This window comes from Diorhabda sublineata, chromosome 1, assembly GCF_026230105.1.
Source record: "Diorhabda sublineata isolate icDioSubl1.1 chromosome 1, icDioSubl1.1, whole genome shotgun sequence".
Taxonomy (NCBI): Eukaryota; Metazoa; Arthropoda; class Insecta; order Coleoptera; family Chrysomelidae; genus Diorhabda; species Diorhabda sublineata.
The window spans coordinates 612,719-634,178 of NC_079474.1; the positions used below are offsets into that span (position 1 = coordinate 612,719).

Consider the following 21,460-nt stretch of genomic DNA (forward strand, 5'->3'; position numbering starts at 1 on the left):
TACTTTTATTTTATATTAATATGACTTTTAAGAATCATATAATTATCCAGTCAACTTCTATGCGTTAATATCGTACACTGACCGTTCCTAATGGGAATCAACGTCGTAGTTGAGCGATTCCAATTGTCTAAGTTCCCACAAATTACTCAAATTATATTCATGTGAGGATTGATATAAATATTTTGTGTATAAGATACATCCAGAGAATATCTGAGAGAAATTCTCCCGATAGGATTTGAGTTCGTAAAGTATAGAAACCACTTATTTTATTGTCTAATACCTCATTAATATTTGATTTACGATTATATGTGTGTTTTTATATCATTCAATGATCTTTTCGAACGATAAGTATTAATTAATACTCAAAGATAAATCCTACTTTTTCTATTATAGATATAAAATAATGTGTAGTAGTCAATATTTCCACCGATGTTTTTAATTCAATTTTTATAGTTATCATGACAGTTTGTGTGAATTTTATGAGACTAGTCGCAGTACTAGTTGTAGTGTGCTATATAGAATCCATAGGTAAGTCTTTGGAATCATGATTTTAATAATCCATTCATTATTATTTAAAAAAAAAACACGTTTTTAGCAGTAATCAAACTATTTCGTCAGTAGCTTTCGATAATTTTCCCTTTTTCAAGATATCAAATAAAAATTATGACGCCATGACTTTGCCAGCAGATGGAACGTCTTCGTCTTCTTTGAACCCGGTCCTCCCTCTTCAGTCCATGTCGGCTAGCTCGTGTTCTTTCAGTCGACGATCATCCAGTGCCTAATGGGTATCAACGTCGTAGTTAAGCGATTCCAAGTGTCTTCTTCTCATTGATCACGTTTTTCGTCCCAATAATTGTCTTTCGCGACCAATTCGGCTTAGTACTTCGTCGTTGGTGATTCTGCGAGTCCATTCTGCGTTTATAGACCCGCATCTCAAAGTTTTTCGATCAATTTAGACTTTCAAGGTCCTTACCGACCGAACTTGATATTAACATGAATTCTATTCTGACGTGGAGGTTTAAATTTGTGTTTGTCTTATCTCTCCTTCACTTTTAGAAATAATGACCGTTCCTAATGGGTATCAACGTCGTAGTTAAGCGATTCCGAGTGTCCGCCGTTTAGAGTTTCTTCATGCGAGTTTAAAATTTTCGAATTTTCAGGTTGCTACGATTTAATTGAAGAAAACAATGAAACAACTCACGATATTGTCACGGAAGATATATTGCGATATAAACGACAAATATTTTTCGTACCGTTCGCTAGACCATATTCAAAGTAACTATTTAATTACAAATAAATATAAACGTAAATATCAATCTGTTGTAAAGAATTTATTTCGATAAATTGATTTGATTCAATGTATTTTAGATTTTTGAATAGTACCGTCGTCGAAGACGATGACGATAATTTCCCCCAGCTTCTAACGGAGGATCAAATATTGAAAGGGGGTATTATATTAGTTATTTTCATCGGTATTTATGGGTTTACTTTATTAGCTGTGGTGTGCAATGATTATTTTTTACCATGTGTTGAAGCCATATGTAAAACTTTGAATTTAACGCCGGTAAGTAAACATTTTTCGGTACCCTCGTAACATAAATATTTCGAAATTGCTATGGATTTTCTTATATATCTAGATTTTAAATTCCCTCTTGTTCTGACAGGATATTCTGCACACTACGAGGGTTGTTGAAGAAATTATTGAATCCCAAACGGCGGATGATTCAATAATTCGATGTTTTGACTGTTCAAAAAAAAGTTTCTACCGAAAAAAATCGAAAATCATAAAAATTAATCAAGATTCGATTCCGAGACGAATATTTCGACAACACTCGTATAAATACAAGTTTTTTGTACGATTTGTTATACAAAACCTCGTCGGTTTTGTCTTCTACATCAATTTCCCCGATTTTTCAAAAAGTTTCTACCGAAAAAAATCGAAAATCATAAAAATTAATCAAGATTCGATTCCGAGACGAATATTTCGAACAACACTCGTATAAATACAAGTTTTTTGTACGATTTGTTATACAAAACCTCATCGGTTTTGTCTTCTACATCAATTTCCCCGATTTTTCAAAAAGTTTCTACCAAAAAAATTCGAAAATTATAAAAATTAATCAAGATTCGATTCCGAGGCGAAAATTTCGAACAACACTCGTATAAATACAAGTTTTTTGTACGAATTGTTATACAAAACCTCATCGGTTTTGTCTTCAACATCAGTTTTCTCGATTTTTCAAAAAGTTTCTACCGAAAAAAATCGAAAATCATAAAAATTAATCAAGATTCGATTCCGAGACGAATATTTCGAACAACACTCGTATAAATACAAGTTTTTTGTACGAATTGTTATACAAAACCTCATCGGTTTTGTCTTCTACATCAATTTCCCCGATTTTTCAAAAAGTTTCTACCGAAAAAAATCGAAAATCATAAAAATTAATCAAGATTCGATTCCGAGACGAATATTTCGAACAACACTCGTATAAATACAAGTTTTTTGTACGATTTGTTATACAAAACCTCATCGGTTTTGTCTTCTACATCAATTTCCCCGATTTTTCAAAAAGTTTCTACCGAAAAAAATCGAAAATCATAAAAATTAATCAAGATTCGATTCCGAGACGAATATTTCGAACAACACTCGTATAAATACAAGTTTTTTGTACGAATTGTTATACAAAACCTCGTCGGTGGTGTCTTCTACATCAGTTTCCTCGATTTTTCAAAAAGTTTCTACCGAAAAAAATCGAAAATCATAAAAATTAATCAAGATTCGATTCCGAGACGAATATTTCGAACAACACTCGTATAAATACAAGTTTTTTGTACGAATTGTTATACAAAACCTCATCGGTTTTGTCTTCTACATCAATTTCCCCGATTTTTCAAAAAGTTTCTACCAAAAAAATTCGAAAATTATAAAAATTAATCAAGATTCGATTCCGAGGCGAAAATTTCGAACAACACTCGTATAAATACAAGTTTTTTGTACGAATTGTTATACAAAACCTCATCGGTTTTGTCTTCAACATCAGTTTTCTCGATTTTTCAAAAAGTTTCTACCGAAAAAAATCGAAAATCATAAAAATTAATCAAGATTCGATTCCGAGACGAATATTTCGACAACACTCGTATAAATACAAGTTTTTTGTACGAATTGTTATACAAAACCTCGTCGGTGGTGTCTTCTACATCAGTTTTCTCGATTTTTCAAAAAGTTTCTACCGAAAAAAATCGAAAATCATAAAAATTAATCAAGATTCGATTCCGAGACGAATATTTCGAACAACACTCGTATAAATACAAGTTTTTTGTACGAATTGTTATACAAAACCTCGTCGGTGGTGTCTTCTACATCAGTTTCCTCGATTTTTCAAAAAGTTTCTACCGAAAAAAATCGAAAATCATAAAAATTAATCAAGATTCGATTCCGAGACGAATATTTCGAACAACACTCGTATAAATACAAGTTTTTTGTACGAATTGTTATACAAAACCTCATCGGTTTTGTCTTCTACATCAATTTCCCCGATTTTTCAAAAAGTTTCTACCAAAAAAATTCGAAAATTATAAAAATTAATCAAGATTCGATTCCGAGGCGAAAATTTCGAACAACACTCGTATAAATACAAGTTTTTTGTACGAATTGTTATACAAAACCTCATCGGTTTTGTCTTCAACATCAGTTTTCTCGATTTTTCAAAAAGTTTCTACCGAAAAAAATCGAAAATCATAAAAATTAATCAAGATTCGATTCCGAGACGAATATTTCGACAACACTCGTATAAATACAAGTTTTTTGTACGAATTGTTATACAAAACCTCGTCGGTGGTGTCTTCTACATCAGTTTCCTCGATTTTTCAAAAAGTTTCTACCGAAAAAAATCGAAAATCATAAAAATTAATCAAGATTCGATTCCGAGACGAATATTTCGAACAACACTCGTATAAATACAAGTTTTTTGTACGAATTGTTATACAAAACCTCATCGGTTTTGTCTTCTACATCAATTTCCCCGATTTTTCAAAAAGTTTCTACCAAAAAAATTCGAAAATTATAAAAATTAATCAAGATTCGATTCCGAGGCGAAAATTTCGAACAACACTCGTATAAATACAAGTTTTTTGTACGAATTGTTATACAAAACCTCATCGGTTTTGTCTTCAACATCAGTTTTCTCGATTTTTCAAAAAGTTTCTACCGAAAAAAATCGAAAATCATAAAAATTAATCAAGATTCGATTCCGAGACGAATATTTCGAACAACACTCGTATAAATACAAGTTTTTTGTACGAATTGTTATACAAAACCTCATCGGTTTTGTCTTCTACATCAATTTCCCCGATTTTTCAAAAAGTTTCTACCAAAAAAATTCGAAAATTATAAAAATTAATCAAGATTCGATTCCGAGGCGAAAATTTCGAACAACACTCGTATAAATACAAGTTTTTTGTACGAATTGTTATACAAAACCTCATCGGTTTTGTCTTCAACATCAGTTTTCTCGATTTTTCAAAAAGTTTCTACCGAAAAAAATCGAAAATCATAAAAATTAATCAAGATTCGATTCCGAGACGAATATTTCGAACAACACTCGTATAAATACAAGTTTTTTGTACGAATTGTTATACAAAACCTCGTCGGTGGTGTCTTCTACATCAGTTTCCTCGATTTTTCAAAAAGTTTCTACCGAAAAAAATCGAAAATCATAAAAATTAATCAAGATTCGATTCCGAGACGAATATTTCGAACAACACTCGTATAAATACAAGTTTTTTGTACGAATTGTTATACAAAACCTCATCGGTTTTGTCTTCTACATCAGTTTCCTCGATTTTTCAAAAAGTTTCTACCGAAAAAAATCGAAAATCATAAAAATTAATCAAGATTCGATTCCGAGACGAATATTTCGAACAACACTCGTATAAATACAAGTTTTTTGTACGATTTGTTATACAAAACCTCGTCGGTTTTGTCTTCAACATCAGTTTCCTCGATTTTTCAAAAAGTTTCTACCGAAAAAAATCGAAAATCATAAAAATTAATCAAGATTCGATTCCGAGACGAATATTTCGACAACACTCGTATAAATACAAGTTTTTTGTACGAATTGTTATACAAAACCTCGTCGGTTTTGTCTTCAACATCAGTTTTCTCGATTTTTCAAAAAGTTTCTACCGAAAAAAATCGAAAATCATAAAAATTAATCAAGATTCGATTCCGAGACGAATATTTCGAACAACACTCGTATAAATACAAGTTTTTTGTACGAATTGTTATACAAAACCTCATCGGTTTTGTCTTCAACATCAGTTTTCTCGATTTTTCAAAAAGTTTCTACCGAAAAAAATCGAAAATCATAAAAATTAATCAAGATTCGATTCCGAGACGAATATTTCGAACAACACTCGTATAAATACAAGTTTTTTGTACGAATTGTTATACAAAACCTCGTCGGTGGTGTCTTCTACATCAGTTTCCTCGATTTTTCAAAAAGTTTCTACCGAAAAAAATCGAAAATCATAAAAATTAATCAAGATTCGATTCCGAGACGAATATTTCGAACAACACTCGTATAAATACAAGTTTTTTGTACGAATTGTTATACAAAACCTCATCGGTTTTGTCTTCAACATCAGTTTTCTCGATTTTTCAAAAAGTTTCTACCGAAAAAAATCGAAAATCATAAAAATTAATCAAGATTCGATTCCGAGACGAATATTTCGAACAACACTCGTATAAATACAAGTTTTTTGTACGAATTGTTATACAAAACCTCGTCGGTGGTGTCTTCTACATCAGTTTCCTCGATTTTTCAAAAAGTTTCTACCGAAAAAAATCGAAAATCATAAAAATTAATCAAGATTCGATTCCGAGACGAATATTTCGAACAACACTCGTATAAATACAAGTTTTTTGTACGAATTGTTATACAAAACCTCATCGGTTTTGTCTTCTACATCAGTTTCCTCGATTTTTCAAAAAGTTTCTACCGAAAAAAATCGAAAATCATAAAAATTAATCAAGATTCGATTCCGAGACGAATATTTCGAACAACACTCGTATAAATACAAGTTTTTTGTACGAATTGTTATACAAAACCTCGTCGGTGGTGTCTTCTACATCAGTTTCCTCGATTTTTCAAAAAGTTTCTACCGAAAAAAATCGAAAATCATAAAAATTAATCAAGATTCGATTCCGAGACGAATATTTCGAACAACACTCGTATAAATACAAGTTTTTTGTACGAATTGTTATACAAAACCTCATCGGTTTTGTCTTCTACATCAGTTTCCTCGATTTTTCAAAAAGTTTCTACCGAAAAAAATCGAAAATCATAAAAATTAATCAAGATTCGATTCCGAGACGAATATTTCGACAACACTCGTATAAATACAAGTTTTTTGTACGAATTGTTATACAAAACCTCGTCGGTGGTGTCTTCTACATCAATTTCCCCGATTTTTCAAAAAGTTTCTACCGAAAAAAATCGAAAATTATAAAAATTAATCAAGATTCGATTCCGATATGAATATTTCGAACAACACTCGTATAACAACACGTTCCGAGTACGTTCTTCAATAACAAACATCAAACTTCATGACCAGTGTTGCCATATTTAAAAAAGTAAGCAACAATCCTCGTATATATATATACAGGATGATCAAAAAGTATTGTTAAATCAAAACTAATCGTCATCATCAATTATCGTATCAATTTTATTCGTAACAAGTTACAAACGTTATTTGTAACGAAATTATATATTGCAGGACGTTGCAGCCGCTACATTTATGTCGATAGCTACTTCAACCCCGGAATTTTTCACCAACATAATCAGTACTTTCATTTCCGAATCTAATCTCGGCATAGGTACCATCGTGGGTTCATTAATGTGCAATACTCTATTAGTACCGGCCGTGGGAGGTTTAAACAGCCCCTATGTAAGTCTATCGAACACAATACCGTAAAGTACCACGTTAATTCCGTTCGTTTTCCAGCCCCTCCAATTAGATTGGTACCCCCTATCGAGAGATACATTCATATACATATTATCGGTAACCGTATTGATTTTCATAACTTGGGACAGCAACATCTTTTGGTACGAATCGTTAATACCACTAACAATCTACGTTTGTTATTTCGCCATCATGTTTAACAACAAAAGAATCCACAGATTCGTTAAAAGATTGGTTAATCGAAAGAAAATTAACATATCCGATTCCCCCGGTAATCGCAACGATATAAGTACGATCGCAAAAGTTGCCGACGAAGATGTGACCGAAGAAGACGTTAAAAAAACTAGCGGAGTTAAAGACGAACCCAAACAATCGATTTTATCCGCTTTCGGTAGTTATATGAAAGAACCGGACGATCCCGAATTCGAAATCGAACATCAAAAAGTTTTGGAAAAATTGCAGGAGGAAGATAAACAAGGTTGATTAATTATTGAACACACCTCGTAGTAGCATAATTAATATTTAATGTTTAATTTGTAGAAGCTCAAAAATCTCTGTTTAGGAGACCGGAAGGTAATTTTTTCAAAAAGTTTATTTTTTATTACACCTGGCCGACGAAATTAATAACGAGATGTACTATACCGAATCCGTTGGTTTATCCCCATTGGTTTCCCGTCACCGTCACTTTCTTCATGTGCATCGTTTGGATTGGTCTCAATTCGTATATTGTCTGTTGGATGATCAGTATTATCGGTAAGCATCGAAATTTTTTTATAAATACGAAATATCTCGAAAAAAGTTTATTTTTTTACGTATTGGCTAGTGGTCGAGTCACCAGGTGTCGATTTAACATGAAGGAGGACTTCCAAGAAGTGGATGGTACCGGAAATACCTGACCTGACCAAAAGAAACACGAAACTTTTCATTTCTCGTACACTTTTCCCAACGATGTTTGATATTTGACATTAATCGACTTCATTGCTGGGAAATCTTTGATCGCTGAGCGGTTTTTTGTAGTATAAGAACAGAAAATAATCATAGGAGACTAAATCGGGCGAATAAGGTGGATAATTCATTAGTTTTTGCTATTGCAATACCGGATTTTTGACCTGGTGCATTGTCTTGATGAAACAACGCCTTCTTCTTAACCAATTGCTTGATTTCAACGCCCAAACGTTGCATAATACTCACAGTTGATTGATTTTTCTTTTCCAATATATCAAATGGAAATTATCCCACGCAAATCCCATAAAAATCGTCGCCATAACCTTGTTTGCAAATGAAACAGTCTTTGTCTTCTTCGGAACCGGTTCTTCCTGGTTCAATCCATTGTTTTGATTGTTTGTTTGTTTCCAACGTGAAGTAATGGACCCACGTTTCATCCATGATGATTAAACTGCCCGAAAATGTCTGTAAAACATCACCAAACACGATGAAAATGCCCATTATGTTTGCTAGTTCAAGCACTTCATCCAGTTGATTTTCTTCCACATTTCTGGAGTTATCACTTCATTTGGTCGATTATCCAGATGTATTGGGTCGTGGTTGAGTCGCCAAGAGTCGATTTAAGATTAAGGGGACTTCCAAGAAGTGGATGGTACCAGAAATACCTGGTCTAACCAAAAGAAAAACGAAAATTTTCGAACTTTTCATTTCCCGTACACTTTTCCCAACGATGTGTGATATTTGGCATTAACCGCTTTCATTGCTGGAAAATCTTTAATCGCTGAGCGGTTTTTTGTAGTATGGGAACAGAAAATAGTCCGAGGGAACTAAATCTGGCAAATAGGATGCATAAGTTTGCAATTAAATGATTCAATTCATTGATTTTGGCCATTGAAATAGCGGATTTTTGACCTGGTGCATTGTCTTGATGAAACAACGCCTTCTTCTTAACCAATTGCTTGATTTCAACGCCCAAACGTTGCATAATACTCACAGCTGATTGGTTTTCCTTTTCCAAGATATTCAATGGAAATTATCCCGCGAAAAACCCAAAAAAACCGTCGCCATAACCTTGTTTGCAAATGAAACAGTCTTTGTCTTCTTCGGAACCGGTTCTTCCTGGTTCAATCCATTGTTTTGGTTGTTTGTTTGTTTCCAACGTGAAGTAATGGACCCACGTTTCATCCATGATGATTAAACTGCCCGAAAATGTCTGTAAAACATCACCAAACACGATGAAAATGCCCATTATGTTTGCTAGTTCAAGCACTTCATCCAGTTGATTTTCTTCCACATTTCTGGAGTTATCACTTCATTTGGTCGATTATCCAGATGTATTGGGTCGTGGTTGAGTCGCCAAGAGTCGATTTAAGATTAAGGGGACTTCCAAGAAGTGGATGGTACCAGAAATACCTGGTCTAACCAAAAGAAAAACGAAAATTTTCGAACTTTTCATTTCCCGTACACTTTTCCCAACGATGTGTGATATTTGGCATTAACCGCTTTCATTGCTGGAAAATCTTTAATCGCTGAGCGGTTTTTTGTAGTATGGGAACAGAAAATAGTCCGAGGGAACTAAATCTGGCAAATAGGATGCATAAGTTTGCAATTAAATGATTCAATTCATTGATTTTGGCCATTGAAATAGCGGATGTATGACCTGGTGCATTGTCTTGATGAAACAACGCCTTCTTCTTAACCAATTGAGGTGGTTTTTGCTTGATTTCAACGCCCAAACGTTGCATAATACTCACAGTTGATTAATTTCTTTATCAAGATATTAAATCCAACGCAAATCCCATAAAACCGACGCCATGATTTTGCCTACAGATGAAACAGTTTTTACCTTCTTCGGAACCGGTTCTTCCTGGTTCAATCCGTTGTTTTGATTGTTTGTTTGTTTCTAACGTGAATTTATGAACCCACGTTTCATCTATAGTAATGAAAGTGTCTAAATATTCCTGTAAAACACGATGTACCTCATTTTTTTGAATACCTACCACGTCTACTAGTTCACAATCGACGATTCCAGTCTACGTAGGTCGTACGGTCTCGTCTAAACTACGCTACAGTCGATAACCAACAATCTAGTTCAGTTTTTATATAAGTTGGGCTTCCAAATACAATAATTTGATCATAAAACGACGACCAATCTTTTCCATGTTTACAAATTTACTAAAAAATCATCTCTAGGTCAGGACAAGGCGCCGGAACATCCAGTTTGAACTGGATTTAGTAGACGCCCGAATTTTTGAAGTATTTTTTTGTTTTATTAGGCCAAGTGACAAATCTACCGGACGCTTTGTTGGGTATGACTTTAATGGCAGTCGGGGGTTGTTTACCAGAGACAGTTTCCATGACGATTATCGCTCGAAGGGGTGAGTCAACTATCAAAAATTAATTCTAACAAAAATATTTCGAATAATCGATTGTTTTAGGTGAAGGTAGTTTCGGGGTATCCAATTCCCTCGGAGCGAACACGATGAACGTTTTATATTCACTGGGTATACCTTGGTTTCTAAAAAATATCATACAGGGTTTCACGAGCGCCCATCCGGTTCTAATTAAATCCGGTTCGATCGAATATACGATAATGTCGTTAATAATCGCCGCAGTCGTTTTGTATCTCACCCTTTTATTAAACAAATTCAGATTATCGAAAATATCCGGGGTAATATTAGGGGTGTTTTATATTTGTATGGTAACTTCGGCCATAGTATGTCAGACGGTTTTATTTTAGCGTATTTCGACATATAACTCATATCTCATTTTTTTTACGTACACTAGATAATTATATACAGTGTGGAAATATACGGTGTGAGACATGAAACAGTTCTCGAGGTATTTCGTACTTGAATCGCTAGTTTCGGTGACCGAATGAGATTTTCGGGATAAATTGTAGAGAAAAATTCGGAATATACCGGGGGATATTTCGATAAGAACGTTGTGGGATGAAATTTTTTTATCGAATCGTATCGTAAACGTATATAGATATATTAAATTTTGAAAATAAAATAATTAAAAAACAATTGATTACACGCGGTTGTGTAAAGATAATGTTAGATTAAAAGGAAGTTATAATGAATTAAAATTGGAATCGATAAAATAATTTTGTGAATTTTATCGCAGGTAATTGAAAGGTAATTATAGATTGTATGACGTGATATCGTTTTTTTGATAAATAATCTTTAAAATTTAGTAGGTATACTGGTAATCTATTGGAAAACCGTCGTTTTTGAGTTATAATCGATCAAATGAAATTTTAGTAATAATGTAATACGGGGCGAATCGAAATTTAAATAAATAAATTTTTCGGTATTCCTAAATGGATAACCCTGTATTAGAAATGACGAAATTTTGAAAATTAAGTTTGATATTTATCGAAAAATAATCATTCCACTCGTAAATCCCCATAAATCATACAGGGCGAATCGATATTTAAATAAATAAACTTTTCGGTATTCCTAAATGGATAACCCTGTATTAGAAATGACGAAATTTTGAAAATTAAGTTTGATATTTATCGAAAAATAATCATTCCACTCGTAAATCCCCATAAATCATACAGGGCGAATCGATATTTAAATAAATAAACTTTTCGGTATTTCTAAATGGTTAACCCTGTATTAGAAATGACGAAATTTTGAAAATTAAGTTTGATATTTATCGAAAAATAATCATTCCACTCGTAAATCCCCATAAATCATACAGGGCGAATCGATATTTAAATAAATAAACTTTTCGGTATTTCTAAATGGATAACCCTGTATTAGAAATGACGAAATTTTGAAAATTAAGTTTGATATTTATCGAAAAATAATCATTCCACTCGTAAATCCCCATAAATCATACAGGGCGAATCGATATTTAAATAAATAAACTTTTCGGTATTTCTAAATGGATAACCCTGTATTAGAAATGACGAAATTTTGAAAATTAAGTTTGATATTTATCGAAAAATAATCATTCCACTCGTAAATCCCCATAAATCATACAGGGCGAATCGATATTTAAATAAATAAACTTTTCGGTATTTCTAAATGGATAACCCTGTATTAGAAATGACGAAATTTTGAAAATTAAGTTTGATATTTATCGAAAAATAATCATTCCACTCGTAAATCCCCATAAATCATACAGGGCGAATCGATATTTAAATAAATAAACTTTTCGGTATTTCTAAATGGTTAACCCTGTATTAGAAATGACGAAATTTTGAAAATTAAGTTTGATATTTATCGAAAAATAATCATTCCACTCGTAAATCCCCATAAATCATACAGGGCGAATCGATATTTAAATAAATAAACTTTTCGGTATTTCTAAATGGTTAACCCTGTATTAGAAATGACGAAATTTTGAAAATTAAGTTTGATATTTATCGAAAAATAATCATTCCACTCGTAAATTCCCATAAATCATACAGGGCGAATCGATATTTAAATAAATAAACTTTTCGGTATTTCTAAATGGTTAACCCTGTATTAGAAATGACGAAATTTTGAAAATTGAGTTTGATATTTATCGAAAAATAATCATTCCACTCGTAAATCCCCATAAATCATACAGGGCGAATCGATATTTAAATAAATAAACTTTTCGGTATTCCTAAATGGTTAACCCTGTATTAGAAATGACGAAATTTTGAAAATTAAGTTTGATATTTATCGAAAAATAATCATTCCACTCGTAAATCCCCATAAATCATACAGGGCGAATCGATATTTAAATAAATAAACTTTTCGGTATTCCTAAATGGTTAACCCTGTATTAGAAATGACGAAATTTTGAAAATTAAGTTTGATATTTATCGAAAAATAATCATTCCACTCGTAAATTCCCATAAATCATACAGGGCGAATCGATATTTAAATAAATAAACTTTTCGGTATTTCTAAATGGATAACCCTGTATTAGAAATGACGAAATTTTGAAAATTAAGTTTGATATTTATCGAAAAATAATCATTCCACTCGTAGATTCCCATAAATCATACAGGGCGAATCGATATTTAAATAAATAAACTTTTCGGTATTTCTAAATGGTTAACCCTGTATTAGAAATGACGAAATTTTGAAAATTAAGTTTGATATTTATCGAAAAATAATCATTCCACTCGTAAATCCCCATAAATCATACAGGGCGAATCGATATTTAAATAAATAAACTTTTCGGTATTTCTAAATGGATAACCCTGTATTAGAAATGACGAAATTTTGAAAATTAAGTTTGATATTTATCGAAAAATAATCATTCCACTCGTAAATTCCCATAAATCATACAGGGCGAATCGATATTTAAATAAATAAACTTTTCGGTATTTCTAAATGGATAACCCTGTATTAGAAATGACGAAATTTTGAAAATTGAGTTTGATATTTATCGAAAAATAATCATTCCACTCGTAAATCCCCATAAATCATACAGGGCGAATCGATATTTAAATAAATAAACTTTTCGGTATTCCTAAATGGTTAACCCTGTATTAGAAATGACGAAATTTTGAAAATTAAGTTTGATATTTATCGAAAAATAATCATTCCACTCGTAAATCCCCATAAATCATACAGGGCGAATCGATATTTAAATAAATAAACTTTTCGGTATTCCTAAATGGTTAACCCTGTATTAGAAATGACGAAATTTTGAAAATTAAGTTTGATATTTATCGAAAAATAATCATTCCACTCGTAAATCCCCATAAATCATACAGGGCGAATCGATATTTAAATAAATAAACTTTTCGGTATTTCTAAATGGTTAACCCTGTATTAGAAATGACGAAATTTTGAAAATTGAGTTTGATATTTATCGAAAAATAATCATTCCACTCGTAAATCCCCATAAATCATACAGGGCGAATCGATATTTAAATAAATAAACTTTTCGGTATTCCTAAATGGTTAACCCTGTATTAGAAATGACGAAATTTTGAAAATTAAGTTTGATATTTATCGAAAAATAATCATTCCACTCGTAAATTCCCATAAATCATACAGGGCGAATCGATATTTAAATAAATAAACTTTTCGGTATTTCTAAATGGATAACCCTGTATTAGAAATGACGAAATTTTGAAAATTAAGTTTGATATTTATCGAAAAATAATCATTCCACTCGTAGATTCCCATAAATCATACAGGGCGAATCGATATTTAAATAAATAAACTTTTCGGTATTTCTAAATGGTTAACCCTGTATTAGAAATGACGAAATTTTGAAAATTAAGTTTGATATTTATCGAAAAATAATCATTCCACTCGTAAATCCCCATAAATCATACAGGGCGAATCGATATTTAAATAAATAAACTTTTCGGTATTTCTAAATGGATAACCCTGTATTAGAAATGACGAAATTTTGAAAATTAAGTTTGATATTTATCGAAAAATAATCATTCCACTCGTAAATTCCCATAAATCATACAGGGCGAATCGATATTTAAATAAATAAACTTTTCGGTATTTCTAAATGGATAACCCTGTATTAGAAATGACGAAATTTTGAAAATTGAGTTTGATATTTATCGAAAAATAATCATTCCACTCGTAAATCCCCATAAATCATACAGGGCGAATCGATATTTAAATAAATAAACTTTTCGGTATTTCTAAATGGATAACCCTGTATTAGAAATGACGAAATTTTGAAAATTAAGTTTGATATTTATCGAAAAATAATCATTCCACTCGTAAATCCCCATAAATCATACAGGGCGAATCGATATTTAAATAAATAAACTTTTCGGTATTTCTAAATGGTTAACCCTGTATTAGAAATGACGAAATTTTGAAAATTAAGTTTGATATTTATCGAAAAATAATCATTCCACTCGTAAATCCCCATAAATCATACAGGGCGAATCGATATTTAAATAAATAAACTTTTCGGTATTTCTAAATGGATAACCCTGTATTAGAAATGACGAAATTTTGAAAATTAAGTTTGATATTTATCGAAAAATAATCATTCCACTCGTAAATCCCCATAAATCATACAGGGCGAATCGATATTTAAATAAATAAACTTTTCGGTATTTCTAAATGGTTAACCCTGTATTAGAAATGACGAAATTTTGAAAATTAAGTTTGATATTTATCGAAAAATAATCATTCCACTCGTAAATCCCCATAAATCATACAGGGCGAATCGATATTTAAATAAATAAACTTTTCGGTATTTCTAAATGGTTAACCCTGTATTAGAAATGACGAAATTTTGAAAATTAAGTTTGATATTTATCGAAAAATAATCATTCCACTCGTAAATCCCCATAAATCATACAGGGCGAATCGATATTTAAATAAATAAACTTTTCGGTATTCCTAAATGGATAACCCTGTATTATTATTAGGTTATAATTTTTTAAATATCACATTTAATAATACAAGTTTCATAAAACGACTATTTCAAAATTCACAAAATATCGTATATTCAAGTATTTTCACTCATATGTATATACGGGGTACAGTTAAAAAGTTTAGTAACTTTCGATCTAATATTTGCTTATTGAGTTATTATATAACCTATAAGTTTTATTTATGTTTTTTTTTTAAAAAAAGATACTCTTCGAAAAAAAGTTTGTGATGTTTTTTTTATATAAGAATATACACGTTAAGTTTATATTTATTTTAATTATATAATAAATTGTGAATAAATATTTATTCCCGATCTTTTTGTTGTTTTTTTCAAACCCCCATCGATTTTATGTACGTGAATCGGATTGTCTAATACACTGGGAAACAAAATTCAACTTTTCCGCCATTTCGTTAATCACTAATAAAAATAAAAGCGAATTTTCGAATCGAATTTATGAACCGTCCTCGTATAAGCGTTTGAATCACGTGATTTTGACGCACCCCATTCGGAATTGATCGACAATTAATACTAAATATCAACCCTCTCAAAAATATTTTTTCCCATTTTTATTTCAAATTTTTCTGGAATAAAAAGCGAATTTTTGTTTAATCTCCGCCACTGTAGAAGCGTCTCCAGCCGTCACCGGTTGAGCGCCGTCGTTCGCGTCTCCTCCTCAGTTTCGTTTCAACTCCATCCCGAAATCCGCAATTCCTCGAAATCCGTTTCGAATCCAGGTTCGTTTCGACGTGCGAAACTTCCGATGAAGTAGTTTTGTTTTTGTGATCCAAAAAACCTCGATGTGCAACCCGATATTTCCATCTAAACAATTTTTATTTTATACTACGAATAATCAAAATTTAATAATTTGTATCGGAAATTTTTTTTGGTAAGTAGAAATATGAAAAAAAAATCATTTTTTGTCATATAGTCAGATCTACTTTATTAAATGCGATTTTTTAATATTTTTTTCATCATTAATCACATTTATATCACGTAGTACAAATTTCCAAATTCAAAAATTTTTATTTGTACCAAAAAATATTAATTAGAGCGTTTAATTTAATTAATTATTTGGGGTTAATTAAATATTAAATATCAATTTACGTATATAAAATTTAAACTATATTTTATTTATTTATTTCGTCTTCTTTTTTAATTTATAATATAACCAGTTTCTTCTACAACATTTTTAATTTTTAATCTTCAACCTAGTCCACTCGTAGTCATTAATGATTTATGATGTTTTCTATGGAGTGGTTTTCCCGTTGATTTATTATTGAAAAGTTCGTTCAAATGAACTGAAACTCCTTCTGAAGTCTCCTGAAGAAACTCCCGAGGAGTCGTGGGAAAAAAATATGTACGGGGCTGAAAAATATAGTAAAACTGATTTACACTGTTTAGGATAAAAAAGACGACGATTATGACGGCGAATAAGTAAGAAAAGAAGAAGAAATATCAACTGTCAATGATATTTATGGTTATTATTTACGTTTTATTAGTTTTTAGACCTTATCGTTTTTATCTGACACTATATATATACAGCTACTATCATTTTTAATAAAACAAATTATAATGTATATCTAAATTGACGTATCAACACCTTTTTTTTATGTAATATTAGTAACAGGTGATAGCTTCGTAATTATCTATTTTGTATAATGACTTTACCTTCAATAAAAAAAAATATTGACGGCAAATTAAATATGTCCCCCGATAGGCGAACCGACTTTAGTAATATATAAATTTTTAGAGTCCTGCCCTGCTTATTTGAAAATTAAGAGGAAATTTCATAATTTCAGTACGAGGTATTTTTGATTTTTCAAATGTCGTATCGAAAATTGGTTTAAATAAGTAATTTATTGAATTATTTATAGCAAATTCATTAGGATGATGTTTCCAAAAAAGAAAACTGGTACTACAAATCAGGATTTGATTCTGTAGGAATCACCAAATCGCCTGTCGAAGCTTCTACTCCTTTACAAGTTCCAGATATGTCCACCTTTGGAGTATTACTGAGTATTTGGTGGTCGTCTTCGAAGCAAATCCTTAAGAAGCTCGATTCAATACCAAAAAGTGCTATTCGATGTAAAGACGATCCAGAATTGGCCAAAAACTACCTAGAGCAGTATTTGCAAGACCTACTACACAGGTAGACGTGGTTCTTGATCACCTAGTTCGACCTGCAGACGTCCAGGACATTCTTGTCTTTGGAGAAGCTGTGGAATCGGCTACCAAGGCACGTTAAACACCAATAGAAAGCTTCTACTCCTTTACAAGGTCCAGATATGTCCACCTTTGGAGTATTGCCACGCATTTGGTGCTCGTCTTCGAAGCAAATCCTTAAAAAGCTCGATTCAATACCAAAAAGTGCGATTCGATGTAAAGGCGATCCAGAATTGGTCCAAAACTACCTAGAGCAGTATTTGCAAGACCTACTACACAGGTAGACGTGGTTCTTGATCACCTAGTTCGACCTGCAGACGTCCAGGACATTCTTGTCCTCGGAGAAGCTGTGGAATCGGCTACCAAGGCACGTTAAACACCAATAGAAAGCTTCTACTCCTTTACAATGTCCAGATATGTCCACCTTTGGAGTATTGCCACGCATTTGGTGCTCGTCTTCGAAGCAAATCCTTAAGAAGCTCGATTCAATACCAAAAAGTGCGATTCGATGTAAAGGCGATCCAGAATTGGTCCAAAACTACCTAGAGCAGTATTTGCAAGACCTACTACACAGGTAGACGTGGTTCTTGATCACCTAGTTCGACCTGCAGACGTCCAGGACATTCTTGTCCTCGGAGAAGCTGTGGAATCGGCTACCAAGGCACGTTAAACACCAATAGAAAGCTTCTACTCCTTTACAATGTCCAGATATGTCCACCTTTGGAGTATTGCCACGCATTTGGTGCTCGTCTTCGAAGCAAATCCTTAAGAAGCTCGATTCAATACCAAAAAGTGCGATTCGATGTAAAGGCGATCCAGAATTGGTCCAAAACTACCTAGAGCAGTATTTGCAAGACCTACTACACAGGTAGACGTGGTTCTTGATCACCTAGTTCGACCTGCAGACGTCCAGGACATTCTTGTCCTCGGAGAAGCTGTGGAATCGGCTACCAAGGCACGTTAAACACCAATAGAAAGCTTCTACTCCTTTACAATGTCCAGATATGTCCACCTTTGGAGTATTGCCACGCATTTGGTGCTCGTCTTCGAAGCAAATCCTTAAGAAGCTCGATTCAATACCAAAAAGTGCGATTCGATGTAAAGGCGATCCAGAATTGGTCCAAAACTACCTAGAGCAGTATTTGCAAGACCTACTACACAGGTAGACGTGGTTCTTGATCACCTAGTTCGACCTGCAGACGTCCAGGACATTCTTGTCTTTGGAGAAGCTGTGGAATCGGCTACCAAGGCACGTTAAACACCAATAGAAAGCTTCTACTCCTTTGCAAGGTCTAGATAATTCCACCTTTGGAGTATTGCTGAGTATTTGGTGCTCGTCTTCGAAGCAAATCCTTAAGAAGCTCGATTCAATACCAAAAAGTGCTATTCGATGTAAAGACGATCCAGAATTGGCCAAAAACTACCTAGAGCAGTATTTGCAAGACCTACTACACAGGTAGACGTGGTTCTTGATCACCTAGTTCGACCTGCAGACGTCCAGGACATTCTTGTCTTTGGAGAAGCTGTGGAATCGGCTACCAAGGCACGTTAAACACCAATAGAAAGCTTCTACTCCTTTACAAGGTCCAGATATGTCCACCTTTGGAGTATTACCACGCATTTGGTGCTCGTCTTCGAAGCAAATCCTTAAGAAGCTCGATTCAATACCATAAAGAACGATTCAATGTAAAGGCGATCCAGAATCGGTCAAAAACTACCTAGAGCAGTATTTGCAAGACCTACTTTACAGGTAGACGTGGTTCTTGATCACCTAGTTCGACCTGCAGACGTCCAGGACATTCTTGTCTTTGGAGAAGCTGTGGAATCGGCTACCAAGGCACGTTAAACACCAATAGAAAGCTTCTACTCCTTTGCAAGGTCTAGATAATTCCACCTTTGGAGTATTGCTGAGTATTTGGTGCTCGTCTTCGAAGCAAATCCTTAAGAAGCTCGATTCAATACCAAAAAGTGCGATTCGATGTAAAGGCGATCCAGAATTGGCCAAAAACTACCTAGAGCAGTATTTGCAAGACCTACTTCACAGGTAAACGTGGTTCTTGATCACCTAGTTCGACCTGCAGACGTCCAGGACACTCTTGTCCTCGGAGAAGCTGTGGAATCGGCTACCAAGGCACGTTAAACACCAATAGAAAGCTTCTACTCCTTTGCAAGGTCTAGATAATTCCACCTTTGGAGTATTGCTGAGTATTTGGTGCTCGTCTTCGAAGCAAATCCTTAAGAAGCTCGATTCAATACCAAAAAGTGCGATTCGATGTAAAGGCGATCCAGAATTGGCCAAAAACTACCTAGAGCAGTATTTGCAAGACCTACTTCACAGGTAAACGTGGTTCTTGATCACCTAGTTCGACCTGCAGACGTCCAGGACACTCTTGTCCTCGGAGAAGCTGTGGAATCGGCTACCAAGGCACGTTAAACACCAATAGAAAGCTTCTACTCCTTTACAAGGTCCAGATATGTCCACCTTTGGAGTATTACCACGCATTTGGTGCTCGTCTTCGAAGCAAATCCTTAAGAAGCTCGATTCAATACCATAAAGAACGATTCAATGTAAAGGCGATCCAGAATCGGTCAAAAACTACCTAGAGCAGTATTTGCAAGACCTACTTTACAGGTAGACGTGGTTCTTGAGCACCTAGTTCGACCTACAGACGTCCAGGACATTCTTGTCTTTGGAGAAGCTGTGGAATCGGCTACCAAGGCACGTTAAACACCAATAGAAAGCTTCTACTCCTTTACAAGGTCCAGATATGTCCACCTTTGGAGTATTACCACGCATTTGGTGCTCGTCTTCGAAGCAAATCCTTAAGAAGCTCGATTCAATACCATAAAGAACGATTCAATGTAAAGGCGATCCAGAATCGGTCAAAAACTACCTAGAGCAGTATTTGCAAGACCTACTACACAAGTAGACGTGGTTCTTGATCACCTAGTTCGACCTGCAGACGTCCAGGACATTCTTGTCCTCGGAGAAGCTGTGGAATCGGCTACCAAGGCACGTTAAACACCAATAGAAAGCTTCTACTCCTTTACAAGGTCCAGATATGTCCACCTTTGGAGTATTGCCACGCATTTGGTGCTCGTCTTCGAAGCAAATCCTTAAGAAGCTCGATTCAATACCATAAAGAACGATTCAATGTAAAGGCGATCCAGAATCGGTCAAAAACTACCTAGAGCAGTATTTGCAAGACCTACTTTACAGGTAGACGTGGTTCTTGAGCACCTAGTTCGACCTACAGACGGCCAGGACATTCTTATCTTTGGAAAAATTGATTCTCGTGGCATCAGCTACCAAGGCACGTCAAGAATCAACAGAAATTCAAGACGACTATCCAAAGGCTAGTATCGGAATCTTTAGACACCAGGAGATTGACCAGAAATATAAAACGAAAGCTGGAAATCGTGTTAAAAAAGAAGAATTGTTGATGTTATGAAGAAAAATGTCTAAATTAGATATGAAATATATGAATTATGAATAGGAAGTTTGTATATCCACGTATGGAGTCGTGATTTCCAAAATGGTCCACGGGAAACTCGACGGAGGACTCGATTGTGGCCAAGGAGAAGAGGCATACCTAAAAAGACCTGAAGAAACGATATAGAGCACCGAATATAGAGAAAAGGAAGACAAAATGCCGGAACTGAAAAGAATGGAAACAAAACGAGGAGAAATCCACTTCAAAAAAGGTTTTTAGCGATTGCCATAATCCAAAGGATAGATCACTCAATAAATCGTATGACTAACTAATTTTTTTTGCCAAAAAATCGATTTTATTCATCAATAATCTTCATTATTTCGAAATAAGCCATCACTGGTAGCCAGATCTGGAATATACGGTGTATGAGAAAGCAATTCGAACTGTCATTTTTTTCCAACTAATCGAAATGTCACGAAATTTCTCACGTAGTTTTTCGAAAGTTGGTACTTCGTAAACGTTGTACGGATTTGACAGTGGCAGCGCCATCTGTGTGTCAGTCACACGATTTATTGAGTGACGTATTCGATTCAGTT

General features: G+C 33.6%; 2 protein-coding genes across 2 annotated transcripts in view; both read left to right on the forward strand.

Annotated features, from left to right (window-relative positions):
• Positions 1-408: 408 nt before the first annotated feature.
• Positions 409-15,579, forward strand: LOC130448728 (sodium/potassium/calcium exchanger 2-like). The gene is made up of 8 exons (XM_056786223.1): positions 409-528; positions 1,161-1,275; positions 1,369-1,564; positions 6,778-6,948; positions 7,006-7,441; positions 7,504-7,716; positions 10,185-10,286; positions 10,347-15,579. Exons 1-8 carry the CDS (start codon positions 459-461, stop codon positions 10,646-10,648), a joined length of 1,605 nt encoding a protein of 534 aa, XP_056642201.1. The 5' UTR covers positions 409-458; the 3' UTR covers positions 10,649-15,579.
• A 363-nt stretch (positions 15,580-15,942) lies between these two features.
• Positions 15,943-21,460, forward strand: part of LOC130448736 (calcitonin gene-related peptide type 1 receptor-like) — a 59,488-nt gene continuing 53,970 nt past the window's right edge. The window contains exon 1 of the mRNA XM_056786235.1: positions 15,943-16,153. The gene's annotated coding sequence lies outside the window, so the exon portion shown is untranslated. The remainder of the gene's footprint in view (positions 16,154-21,460) is intronic.

What these genes read in the sequence shown, in the direction of transcription:
- LOC130448728 (XM_056786223.1), top strand. Translation starts at nt 459, where the DNA reads ATGACAGTTTGTGTGAATTTTATGAGACTAGTCGCAGTACTAGTTGTA. An exon ending in GAGGTTTAAACAGCCCCTAT is followed by an intron (nt 6,949 to 7,005) that starts GTAAGTCTATCG and finishes TTCGTTTTCCAG; the next exon opens with CCCCTCCAATTAGATTGGTA. An exon ending in GACGATTATCGCTCGAAGGG is followed by an intron (nt 10,287 to 10,346) that starts GTGAGTCAACTA and finishes CGATTGTTTTAG; the next exon opens with GTGAAGGTAGTTTCGGGGTA.